This window comes from Stylophora pistillata, chromosome 10 (genome assembly GCF_964205215.1).
Source record: "Stylophora pistillata chromosome 10, jaStyPist1.2, whole genome shotgun sequence".
In the NCBI taxonomy this organism is placed as follows: Eukaryota; Metazoa; Cnidaria; class Anthozoa; order Scleractinia; family Pocilloporidae; genus Stylophora; species Stylophora pistillata.
In genome coordinates, this window is record NC_142528.1 from 12,538,238 (window position 1) to 12,551,358 (window position 13,121).

The 13,121-nt window shown below is 40.6% G+C and overlaps 2 protein-coding genes across 2 annotated transcripts; both read right to left on the minus strand.

The window, feature by feature from the left end:
• Positions 1-493: 493 nt before the first annotated feature.
• LOC111320323 (uncharacterized) lies at positions 494-6,960 on the minus strand. The gene is made up of 4 exons (XM_022923006.2): positions 6,706-6,960; positions 5,014-5,300; positions 3,381-3,693; positions 494-1,978 (listed from the first exon to the last, which is right to left on the minus strand). The coding sequence occupies exons 1-4, from the start codon at positions 6,854-6,856 to the stop codon at positions 1,011-1,013; spliced, it is 1,719 nt and encodes a 572-aa protein (XP_022778741.1). The 5' UTR covers positions 6,857-6,960; the 3' UTR covers positions 494-1,010.
• A 2,356-nt stretch (positions 6,961-9,316) lies between these two features.
• LOC111320566 (uncharacterized) lies at positions 9,317-12,889 on the minus strand. The gene is made up of 2 exons (XM_022923221.2): positions 12,551-12,889; positions 9,317-11,473 (listed from the first exon to the last, which is right to left on the minus strand). Exon 2 carries the CDS (start codon positions 11,453-11,455, stop codon positions 9,743-9,745), a length of 1,713 nt encoding a protein of 570 aa, XP_022778956.2. The 5' UTR covers positions 11,456-11,473; positions 12,551-12,889; the 3' UTR covers positions 9,317-9,742.
• Between the last annotated feature and the right edge of the window lie 232 nt (positions 12,890-13,121).

Sequence of the window (13,121 nt, forward strand, 5' to 3'; positions counted from 1 at the left end):
GCGAAGTTGACATTTTTTGGCATGCATTTGAGATTCAGCGCAACCATGATATATCACAAATGCAATACAAACGAAGAGATCAACGTCTACTCGTGTGAAAGCATAGTACAAATTTTACGTTTTAGGGTTCGTAAGTTCATAAATTTCTTCTTAAAATCTTGATGTGTCAAAACTACGTATGGAATAAGCCTGTCCGACAGACGATTTACTCAAGAATCGATTATTTGTTGTGGAAAGGATTTTTTCAGACCTCCTTCCAAACCTAAGAACCTCAGTACAAAGCGATTTTCAGTTGAACGAAAAGCACATTTAAGTCCTATGTTCGTTTTTCTCCCACGCTGTTGAAGCGGAACTTCAGTCCATCTCCGGAACTCCCTTTTCTTATTTTTATTTTTCCTCCTGTGGAGGAAAACGGAATTCGAGTGAGAGTTAACCCTCATGCTGACAACTGTTAGGGAGATTCCATTGACTGTTCATTACGGTGAGATAATAGTTGACATGGTGAAATAAAATTTATTCTAGTTACAATACCACTGATGGACACATTTTTATTGAGTAAATAAACTAAAACCAAAGTAATCACAACAGCCAATTAGAAGAGAGAAAATATCACAAAGGAGCCAATGAGAACACAAAGAAAAGAGGCAAACTGCCCAAAGGACGGGAAAACGCGAATGAACGAATCGCGATTGGCTTTGGTTCTGAATCTGATTGGTTGAGAAAATGGTGCTAATTTTCTGGACCAATCACAGCGAAGTAAAGAAACACGGAAGGAATTCAGGAGCACTTTCGGTACTCAATTATACTCTACTTAACTCTAAACCAAAGGCAGACTTGCTTTTAGTCGAATTCTCGCTTTAATGAATGAACAAACGAGTTTCTGAGTCATGATGGGAGGGCCTGGACCGAAGGACCGACACGCACAGGGACCTTGTCTTGAAAGTCTTCAAAGAAAAGAAATGAAACATTTTTCGAAGTATTAACACAAGAATAGACCAGCATTCCGTTGTTCACAAGTCGGAATACATCAGATACTGTTTTAACGAAGGCGGAACGGGCAGTTCTGGGATTCTTTGCATTCTGCCACTGCTAATTTTCTTTCTGATGACGAGCCGGCAAAAATGTTGCAGTGAACGCGGTGAACTGGTTAGCCGCTCCAGTTTGCGCCATTTCAAGTTCGCCCGCTTCGCGCGGGAATTCTCACGGCAAATCTCTTGCGAGTGCGGTCTATTTCCCTCGAATTCCAATAACAACTTATAGAGGTCTGGATTAAGAAATCTCAAGGCACTAGGGTCCTTTAAAGCTATGCAAGTTCCTTCGTGGAGCTGATCGACGCTTGCTCCGAGCTTGAGAAGAAGTTTAATGCACTCTAACTGAACTTGAAGAGACTTCTGATTATGGCCATACCCTAACCTAGTAACAGCGATGCTTAACGCTGTGTTCTTCCCTCGATCCAAAAAATTGGGATCAGCGCCGAAGTCCAACAGGATCTTACCGCAATCATAGGAAGAATTCTGCGCAGCAAGAATTAAAGGTGTGGTGTATGTCGCTCTGTTCACATCTGCACCGCGTTCCGCCAAGATTTTAACGCAATCGATGTAGTCGCCTTCAACGGAAACCATCAGTGGTGTCTTGGGCAGCATGTCTACATCTTCATAGATGTGGTTGGGATTTGCCCCGCCGTCCAAAAGCAATTTAGTGCAGTCTGCATGACCTTGACAGGCTAAACAAATTGGGGTCATGTTTCCACTGTGTGTTGGTGCGTCCACATTAACACCCGCTGATAAAAACAGCTCCATGCACTTAAGGTGACCTTCTTGACTACTAAGGTGCAAAGGAGTGATTTTCTCGGCATAAGTTTCGGCGCATGCGCTTGCTCCCGCATTCAAAAGAATCTCAATGCATTCGTAGTGCCCGCGTTCCGCAGCAGCGTGAAGCGGTGTTGCTCCATCAATAACTCTGCTTTCGGGATCTGCTCCTAGAAGAAAAAGCAAATTACTGTTGGAAAATACTCTGCTAACCTTTTCGAATGCTGAAATGAAATCAGACTGGAAACAGCTCTATTATTTTTTCATGCCAAGTTTTTTGCGAATCAAAGTCACACCAAAAACTTGTGTTGACAAAATTGAGGAAAAAAGCTACTCTCAGTACGGGGCGGAGATAATTTTTTTCCTTATCTAACTCAACGAAACGAAAAAAATGGTTGGTTTTCCTGGAACTACACTTGAGAACTTAACATCCGAACGAAAAATACAAATTCAAAATCAAATCGACTCATAAAAAGTTTAAAACAGGCTGAACCAGTCCGTAAAAGTAACATTATCTTGAAACATCATGCTGAGCCTCTAAAAGTTAGTTCCCAACTGATTTCAGTTCAGTTGCTGGATAATATTACCAATCCCTAGCAGGTGGTTTCTTAGAGCCCAACAACATGCCAACAGTATACAATGACTCTGAAAATTCCTCTAGAATCTTTTAACCTCAGTATTTATAAGTAACTTCTCCCTCAGTCAATTCCAGTTTGTTTAACTTCTAACTGGTTACCAGAACAGACAGGCTTATAAGCTAGAGGGTGTAACTTGACCACATTCGCCTGTCTAATTAACAATTGGTGAACGCCATGGCGTGTACTATTGAGTTATGGATGCACGCGGGAGGTTGCTGAGCACGAAAGAAGTGTAAGAGTCGCACGTGGCGACAGGCGGGGACACTGCAACAGCTTTGCGCCAATTACTGCGGGCCCAGTAAACCCACCCATCCCACCCCAGGGGAGGACATCCATCACACAGTAATCTCGTGTGTGGGAAATTAACGTCTCCTACCCTCCAACCCTGCAGGAGACGGGACCTCCATTTATTCATCCCTATCCGAGAAGACTAGAATAACTAACCATTTCTTGATGTTATAGAGAGGTAGCAAATTCTTCTCAATTATTTTAAGACCTTGAGTGTTGGTCCGGCCGGGGCTCGAACCCTCGACCTCCCGCATAACAGTCCAGCGCACAATCCATTGGGCTCACTTGAGTGCTTAGCAAACCTCCCAAGTGCATCCATAACTCAATAGTACATGCTATGGCGTTCACCATTTGTTTTATAACATAACACTGATACATTGGAACAAAAGTTCCATTTTATTTAACAAATCTTACGTGATCAGAAAAAAAAACAAGCGAGCGCGGAAAAATAGTCTTTGCCTTTGCTCACGTCAGCAGCGTACACCCATGGGCAAATAGTAGATGCTAAATTAACCAATCAGAGCGCGCACTTTGCTTTAGTTATATTATAATTTACAAGGACATGCAAGGAGATTTGAGGGGAGAATTACTCATTGGATCTTATGATTGACGTCTACAATCCTCTGAAAATAAGCATAACGCCTACCAGCAGTTAACAGCATGTTGATACAACCTGTCAAGCCTTCTTGGGAAGCAATAAATAATGGTGATGCCTTGTCTACAGTCAATAAACTGATATCTGCCCCCTCTTTTAATAATAACTTCAAGCAAGCATCATGTCCATATTGAGCCGCAGTAAACAAAGGTGTGGCACCATCGCTATTTTGTATGTTAATGTCTGCACCAGATGAGAGTAGTATTTTAATGAAGTCTTCACGACCAGCAAATGCTGCTTCATGCAAAGCACTCCATCCTCCAACATCCTGACTATTTACATCTAAACAACATTCTAAGAAGATCTGAAAAAGAACCAAGTGAAGGAGAAAAAAGAAGTTTACAATCATCAATTATAATACTTAAGATAGCTGTAGATTAAAAAACTCATGAACACCAACCTTACAAAGGGTGTTTGAGGTGGTCTGGTAATTTCACAATTATTTGCCAAAGGTAAAGTGAATATTGATGAATACCTTGAACTTTTGTGTTGCTTTGTCAGATCCATCAAAAGGGGTAACCATTTGATGAAATCTCATATAATTCCGTTTTTGCTATTGCACTGTAATGGAGACCAAATTAAATATGTTGGAAGTGACTAACAATTGACAAGCATCTCATTTAAGGGGAGACTAGCAATGCCCCTTTTCCTTTCAAGCTATGGAGACAGGGATAAGTTCTGCCACCTTGTGGGCACCTTGGCTTAACCCTTTGACACCCAGAGGTGATTAACATGTAACTTTTCCCTATAATATCAATAAGTTATCGAACAAACAGGTTATGAGAATACTCATAATCCAGTAGAATTTGTTATCTAAATCTGACAGCGAACTCTTGTAATTGATTTTCAGGAAATGTATAGCAGCTTAAGGGGAGAATGAACCCTTTAACTCCAAAGATCTGATTATGAATTCTCCCCTCTAGCTGCTACACATTTCCTTCTATATTTGCTATAAGAATTTGGCGTTTAATCAAGGTAACAACTTCTACTTGATAAGTTTGAGTATTCTCACTACCTGTTGCTGGATCATGTATGGATATTTTAGGGAGAAGTTACATGTTAGTCACATCTGGGAGTACAAGGGTTAAAAATTAGCTAATGGGAGTTGAAGGCCTGGTGAAGACTTTACCTTAACCATAATTAAATTATCTGTTCCCAGGTGAATCATTACCCCCGTTAAGGATTATTTTCTGTTCTTTCATTTTCTAAAAGAATTTGAGAAAAAAAAAAAAAAAGAAAAAAAAAAAGAAAAGAAAAAGAGCGAACCGGAAGTTAGTTTTACCGGAAGTTATGTTACTGAGTTTTGTTATTGATTGACAGTTTTAGAAATAAAGACCTGGCTTGACAGGAGGTGCGCTGACGCCATAAAAAGAAAAGAGAAAAAATCTAGTGTGGTTTTTTTCTGTTGTTTCTTTTACGAGATTTTTTAACAGGTTTGGGAGTTTGGATAGGGAAAATTTAGAAACCTAAGGAGAAACAACCCCCTTGCTTGCTTGAGAGGTATTTTAATAATCTACTTGTCTTCCTATTTTTCTAATAAAATTCGGGTTGGATTTTATTTTGTCAGTCAGTCAGACAGATAGCCAGTCACCCTGAGTCCCTGACTGTATGATGCAACACATACCTTGAAACATTCTAAGCTGCCACTTTTGACAGAAGCTACTAGTAAATTTACTTCTTCATCATTCATAACATTTACATCAGCTCCATATTCCATTAGTGTCTTAATGCATTCAATGTGACCATTCAATGATGCCAAGAAGAGAGGTGTTTCACCACTGTACGCTCTAGAATTGAGAAGATCATCATTCTTGTGTTCCAGCAAGCTCTGTAGACAACCAGAGTGTCCTGCTGCAGCTGCCTCGTGAAGAGGAAACCAACCACGATTATCTGACACATCACAGGGAGATCCTGTGATAAACACAAAGAGAACTGTTAATCTCCTTTATTCAAAAGAGTTTATGGAGAAATGGCTTTCTCACAACCATGTCTCTAATCATTTTTATAACATAACCAAAGTAAAGCGCGCGCTCTGATTGGTGAATTAACCGTCCCCCATTTGCCCATGGGTGTATGCTGCTGACGTGAGCAAATGCAAAGACTATTTTTCCGCGCGCGCTTGTTTTTTCTGGTCACGTAAGATTTGTTAAATAAAAGGGAACTCTAGCTACAGTGTGTTAATGTTATGTTATAAAACAAATGGTAAACACCACAGCGTACACTATTGAGTTATGGATGCACTTGGGAGGTTTGCTAAGCACTCAAGAAGCTAGAGTCGCTCTCGGCTATCGCCTCGAGTGACTCTTACGCTTCTTTCGTGCTTAGCAACCTCCCGCGTGCATCCATAACTCAATAGTGTACGCAGTGGTGTTTACCATTTGTTAATGAATATACAACCTACTTAATTGATGCAAATAAATTTGTTGCAATTTATTTACAATTGGTATCACTTTAAAAATGAACTTGTATTTTGTGTGTTCTCATAATGCTTAAACAAGTACAAAACATAGGAGATGTCAAAACAGGACTCAAAGTTCTAAAAATTCAAATTCTAAAAATCACAAATGGTCTCCAGGAAGAAAATTTTAATTTCCAGGAAAAAAAAACCAGACCAGAAATTGTTTTAGGAGGTTCACACCAATACCCAAAGGCTTTAAACATGGACAGGAGGTATGCAGATTTTTACGTCATTAAGTGACAGAGCATCTGTAAATAAATATTTTATGAAAATGCTTTTCTAAGCTTGACATAATACAAAGCTTGCTTCACAACCACCTAAACAAGTCGCCAAATTGAGAACTTAAACCACAATTGTAGGCGGCAAAATGTTTTACCTAACAACATGGCGATTAAAACGGTTGCAGCTAAGAGCGCTTGAACGTTATAAATCAAAGTAATTTTGATTAAAAACATATATGGAAAATTTTGAAATATTGATTTGTTCAAGAATAGATCCACAACTATCAGTACCTTAGCTGAATGGTTGAGGGATCCAGCGATTTTACAAAACGAGACAGGATTAAAACACTCATGAAAATTTATCGCTGTTGAAGTTATTTAATTTCTTGTGTGACAATCAAGTTTTCCAAGGCTTCCAAGTTTATAGTAACCAAAAAACCTGTGCAATTAGAGACATGAAAGAAAACTGTAAGACCAAAAATAAATGAGGAGTAAAAATTGATACTTTTCCTTCCCCTTGACTCCACTACTGGTGATTGTAAACGAATCGCAGCGACTGCAGACGCTAGCTACATTTTGAGTATGTACAGATATGTATAAAATAATAATTCGAATCGTATAAAATATAATAACTCACCATCGGCAATAAGACGTATCAGTCTTTCTTCGTCACCTTCTCGAGCAGCTAATCCAACATTTGAGGCCGTAAGATCGTCGGTCCGATCGAAAAACTGTAGACCATTGCGAAAATTTTCCCGATCTCGTTGTGTGCTCGGTTCGTCGGCCATTTTGAAAATACCAACCTATTGATCTAACGTGGAATTTGATTGGTTTAGCTTTTCGGTATAGTACTAAATGCTCCACTCGTTTCTTATTTCTATCACAGGGGGCCCACACAAGCGGCGTGTCTGGTCGTTTGTTCGAAATATAAGGAAATGTAAGGGAGAATATAGAAGAGTCGTAATATCGTGAACTTATATCAAGGAATGTCTATGTTAAGGCTCAAAATAAATGTAAACCTACCTCACTTGCTGTGTATTGTCGTTTCTGTGGTTCTAAATGGCGAATTTGAGCGATTTGGTAGATTCTGCGTTACAGTCAACGCAAAATCTACCAAATCGCTCAAATTCGCCATTTAGAACCACAGAAAGGCTACTTTAATTATTTTATTTTACTACATTTCATTTTAATCCATTTTACGCACGCCCCCACAAGCGTGTAGTCGCTTTAAAAATTATCGTGTTTAAATAAAGTCTTTGTATTGTATTGTATTGTAGAAACGACAATACACAGCAAGTGAGGTAGGTTTACATTTATTTTGAGCCTTAACATAGACGTTCCTTGATATAAGTTTTATATTTTCATACAACATTTATATTTCGAAGAAACGAGCAGACGCGCCGCTTGTGTGGGTCCCCTGTGATTTCTATGTTGAAATCTTGAAAGAGTAAATAAAAGTTTGTGCGGCATCGATTTTTGAGGCGCAGGTTTGCCTGAGTGGGGACACATAATAGATACATATGCATATCGCTATTAAGAAATCAGATGCTTTCTTGCTAACTCGTACAAAATCAGATCATTCAACTATGGCAAAGCCAGCGACTTTCATTTAAAGTTGAGCCAATGTCTGGAAACCACATAAGTCGGCTACTGTGACTCTTAACAAGGTTTGTAAGTCAAAGACTACACGAAAAAAATCTTCCTCCAATTTAAAATAAGCAGAGAAACTTCAGTTAATAAGGTAAGCCACAGTATGAACTTCGAAAAACTTTCCATGTCCAGTTTTTCTTCACAGGTGACATTCGGTAGGAATGCAAGACACCCTCGAAAAGCTTTCATTGTGCCGCAAATTTTGAATTGTCGCTGGGCTCTTTCAACCCAAGCAATTGAAATTTCATTTTTCAGCTTCCATTCATCGCTCTCTGGGTTGTAACATTCGACTCTTAACAATTCCGTCACTGCACCTGATCGATCATAGCCAACACCATACACCTTGTCATCTGGAACAATCAAACCTAAACTCTCGCTCCACGCTCAGTAAAGCTTTTGATAAACTGCCATTCATTCGTTGTTTCATTGTACACTTCACACAGGAGTTCAGCTGGTTTTATACTAGGTTTAGTACATCCAGCGATGGATGGACTTCACCACTGAGGTAATATCGTAAGGCTGTTCGAGTCCTTCTTTTGAGAAAAACACTTTATTTAGGTTTATTTGATTTGGAGTAACTTCATACTGAGTAGTGCAAGCAGTAGGCGAAATCGACGAAGTGATAGCGCAACTTTCACCCTGTGTCATATCTGCTTTAAAAGAGCAAGTTTTTATTTGAGTCTGCGCACAGGTTTCTTCTGCTTTTCGTTTACATGTGCCAAATTACTATTCGTCTTCACTGTATTTGACAAGTCAGGGGCGGTGTGCGTGGTTGTAAAAGTAGACAAGTTGTTCTAGTCATGCCCTGTTTGTGTGCATCCGATAAGATGTACGATGCCGTTCTAACACTTATCAACATGAAAGCAATTTTAGTTCCGATCGCTTCCGGTATGTTTCAGTCAGATTCAAGGTTTTGTTTTTTTTTAATCTTGCGAAGACACAGTCGCATTGAGATTTTGTGGCGTTACGGCGTTCCTTACTTTTTTGCGCAGCATTTCGGTGAATATTACCTCACTAGGATACTACGGTGATCTCAAATCCTGCGATGTACCTTATCTGCGTCATCAGAACGTAAGTGCGCAGTGAGAAGAAATTATTTGAGTTGTTGTGGCGGGTTTCTTGTTCAGTGGACCTTTGAGCGAGCCAAAAAGACGACAAGCGAAAGTGGGGAGTTTTGTCGTTTTTAAGCTCTCTTTTCCTCCCAAGCCCACGCACGGAAACGGAAAAGAAGCAAACGCGTATCAGAAGGAACTGATCCCTTCTTCAGGTCTTATACAAAAATTATCCCATTTACTTTAGATCAACAGCACTTGTATTGAGCAAGTTCCTTTTTTTTTAAGCAACGACCACACTAAGTCAATAAAAAGAAACAAAGTAACTCAAGGGATTAATTCAAACACTCAATCAGCAAAATCCGTTAAAATTGTTTTGTGCTATGCCACGCTAGCCTTAAGCAATGTTTAGTGGTAAACAATTGTTCACGCCTTACTTAAGTGACACACGAATTAGATTTATGAGGAAGGACTTGCTTCTAAGCCAAAAATTCCTTTTCTAAAAGCAGATTTAGTAAAACATCCTCGATACTACGCGAAGTCTAGTTGATTAAAACCTATTTTTTAATGTACCAGTAAACCCACAAAAAACCGAAACGTTTTACAATTATTTCATATGGGCGAAAAACCGTAATTCCTATCGACTCGCAGGTATTGTAACCCACAGTAACGTTCAGCCAACACGAGAGAAGCTCTTGTATCATTTACCTTGGTTCGTGCTTTATGAACTTTATTTCTGTTCTCTCAAAGCTTCTCACTCAATCCCGCGTGGGCTATGATGTCGATAAACCGGAAGAAAGTGCCTTTTTTTTAACTTAAATACTTAAAGAAACCCTTGATTACAACCACCTTTCAACTTCGTCAACACGATGTGCGATAGAAAAAACTATTTTAGCAGTTTCACAGTAAACTTGTGGTACGTCAGTAACTGAAACCTGAATACGCCAGGGGTATGAAGTAACCAACGTTCAGTCACGCTACAGAACATTTGGACGAGGTACTGACATCTCTCAGTTTTACAAGGGCGTCTCTCTGTTCGATCACCAGGACTATATGAGGGCTGAATCGGTAGTGGTTTATGCTCCCATAAGTGGTCTTGATAACTTGGAATTCATCTACACCACTTAGATTTCTGACTGTGCCTTCTTGTTCAAGCGCCCAGTTCTTCATATAATCCCGCCATTCAGTGGCGCTAAACTCGAACTGGTACACTTCTCCATGTAACGTAGCAAAGTCAATAGCTTCATCAAGGTCATCTGTGAAGTGAATTCCTTCGCCCAAATGTGCCTCATAACCATCTGCACTGTATGGGTTTTTGCCCTTAATCACGCCTCGGTATAGCGTTCCATCTTCTAGCTTTGACAGGTGAATGATTTCACCCTCTCCTTCGCTGAGTGCAGTTTTCCAAGCACGGATAATTGATGATCCATTGCTTCCCAAAGGTCTGCCTGTCAGATCCATACCGCTACTTGACTCGCCTATATTTGAAACACCTGCTCTTCTCTTGTCTTCATCCTCGCTTGTCTCTTCAGCTGATAGATACACCCATTCACCGAATTCACCATCTGCGTCGCTTTCACCACTCTCTATTTTGTTTTCCTCGACTTCTGTTTGACCCTTCTCAATTTCTGTTTCCCTTGCCCCACCTGCTGAATGCTCCATCCTTCTAGAGACTCCACCCTCTTCGTCGTTTCCTACACCTTCTGCTTCTCTTCCCTCGCCAACTAATCGACTCACCCCTTCAGCGACTTCACTTGATCTATCTTCTGCTTCCCTCCTTCCATTAGTATGTGATTGATCTTCACCTCTATCGGCTCTTGTCACGGCTGATGACTCACCTTGTACCTCGCCCCTTCCTTGATCAGCCTTGGAACGATTTGTTTCAGGTTCTGACTTTCCGGAAGCGGATTCAATTGGAACTTCTACATGTTCGAACTCCGCCAAGTCATGATGGTCGTGTGGATGCGTAACTCTACCTCCTTTAAAGAGAGTTCCGACATCATACCCTCCTACTCCGTCCATTATGGGGGACATAATACCCCCCACCACGCCCCCGATGATCGTCTGTGGGTCTTTACCCGTGGCAACATTGGTCCAAGCTTTGATCTGTCCAGCTGGAGTATACTTCCCTTCTACAGCCGACTCTACTCCAGTTGTTATGCCATCCATCACCGCTCCCCCTGCGATGCCCCCGGCCACCATTCCCGCCGGACCACCAGATACCCCTAGAACGCCCCCTACGACAACACCGGTTGACCTTGAAGCCTTCTTCATTGCCTCGCTCCCCCTCTTTCTGTCTCCGATGGCATAGTGTATACCACCTTTGATGTGCCCTATCACAGGCATACCATTGGCTACTTCATTGGTGGTGTGAATGACTACTCTGCCAGATTTGACCGCAGCCTCAGCCGTATGCTTTGCTAACTTGACAACAGTCTTATTTAAGGTATCTACTCGTCCAAGAGTGACTCCGGAAGCGGCTGCCACGGCACCAGTTGCTACGGCGGAGCCTACCGTTTCTCCAACGTGACGTACAACCGTCTTAGAAGCGGCATTTCCCGTAAACTTGGCGCATTCGACCACAGCATTATTCAGTGTATCTACCTGTCCAAACGTAGCTCCAGCGGCAACTGAAGTGGCAGCGGTGGCGATTGCCCCTCCGACTGTACTCACTTCGTTTCCCATCTCTCTTGATATTTATTTCTAAGACAACATCAAAGACAACAAAATAGCTTTAAATAGCCCGGGAGGAGAGGGTGAGGTAGAGCTCTAGCAAGACGAACATCTCTCTTGGTTAACTACAAGTTGTCAATCTAACGCAATTTTGTTGGATATGCCAATTTTGGCCCGATACTTCAAATGATTGTAAAGTTCAGCTGTCTGCTCCACTAGCGAAACAATCTTGTTCACCCATATAGGTTTGTTTTTTGATTGTCTAGCACCGAAAGTCCAAAAGCTCTTGCGTTTGCGTGACTGCTGTCATAGCGTGACATTGGAGAAAACGCTTTTCGTTTTGTTTTGTTTTTTTCTCACGGAAAAGAGGGAAACTATAGTTCTGGGATGCATTTTTTGTGATATCAAAACTTTCAGGTTCTAACGTTGTCTAACAAGACTAACAAATCCATGCACCTCCAAATTAATTAACAAATCATCAAATGTCAAGAAAGAACTGATTAGCATACACAACCACAAGCTTTTAATCAAGGGAAACACTTTCCTTTGAATGTATTTAACTAAAAATCGCGTTGTCCTAGTCTTTTTTATCGTTCGAACTATAACAATCCCACATAACCGGAGCGCATCAGAACGCTAGTACTGTTGATCGTGGTTATACCATATTAATGGCTTTACAAAAATTCTGTCAAGCGTCACCGTGGTTTGACGAATGACCACTAACGACTGTTTCATCAAACTACCTGTGAGCAAAAGCTGCTCTCTACGAGGAAAAGTTTCCATAGATCCTAATAGCCCATTTAGGGCCAAGACTATAGTATACTTGATTTTATCCTCGATCGTCGGACAAGAGCTGTGCTGTCTGTTCAATGAACGATTCGGATGTGTAGATATGTTATGGCGGAAAACTGAATTTGGCCATCATTTCGAGTCATTACCTTCCCGAAATCATCCCAAACAGCACGGTTATCCTCTTCTTAATTTGCACCCAAAATTTCAATCCGTTGAAATGGCGATGAAAATTTAAGCGTGGGGACATTTGCGTTTACCGAAGCGTTGAACTTAAGCAAATTAATTTGTGTCTTGAAATAACACTTCGTCACTCACCTTTACTGTACGTTACAGCTGTGTTGTCTACCTCTAAAAGAGGCTTTTCATCATTAAAAACAACAGCATCGACTTCGATACAGAAAGGTGATAGCAATGAAAACCGAGGTCCTCTAGATATGACGTGATAATGAAATGAGTACTTCTTCGGATGTTTACATGAACCTTCGCGACTTTGTAGAAGACTTTCGCAAGGGTTTGTCCTAAAATTTCGAATTTAAGTTCTCGATTCTTTCAAAGTATTCTACTGATTGTTATATCGCGGCGAAGTCACAAAGTTTTTCCCGAAATGAACGTCCGGCTTTGTTTGTTTTGATGCGGTATCATCACCTAAACGCGAGGAAACTGGAGACTAGTACGGTAAAGAAGCGCGTCACCCTCGGCCTCGTGTATATTTTCGTTTCTTCCAAGGAAATTCTTTTAATTGCTCTTAAATCTGGAACTGTTTAGTTTTAATATTCACCTTAAAATATTATTAGCAGATATTAAATAGTACGATTGATAGAAAGTATTTTCCTTCTGAATCTCACACAAGCCCTGTCCATCTTGAATAACAATTTACAACTAACGC

Bases quoted from the DNA above. Each gene is read 5' to 3' on its own strand.
- LOC111320323 (XM_022923006.2), bottom strand. From the start codon at position 6,856: ATGGCCGACGAACCGAGCACACAACGAGATCGGGAAAATTTTCGCAAT. The intron at 5,301-6,705 runs GTGAGTTATTAT...TGTTTATCACAG, and splicing joins GATACGTCTTATTGCCGATG to GATCTCCCTGTGATGTGTCA. The intron at 1,979-3,380 runs GTAGGCGTTATG...TTTTTCTTCTAG, and splicing joins CAACATGCTGTTAACTGCTG to GAGCAGATCCCGAAAGCAGA.
- LOC111320566 (XM_022923221.2), bottom strand. From the start codon at position 11,455: ATGGGAAACGAAGTGAGTACAGTCGGAGGGGCAATCGCCACCGCTGCC.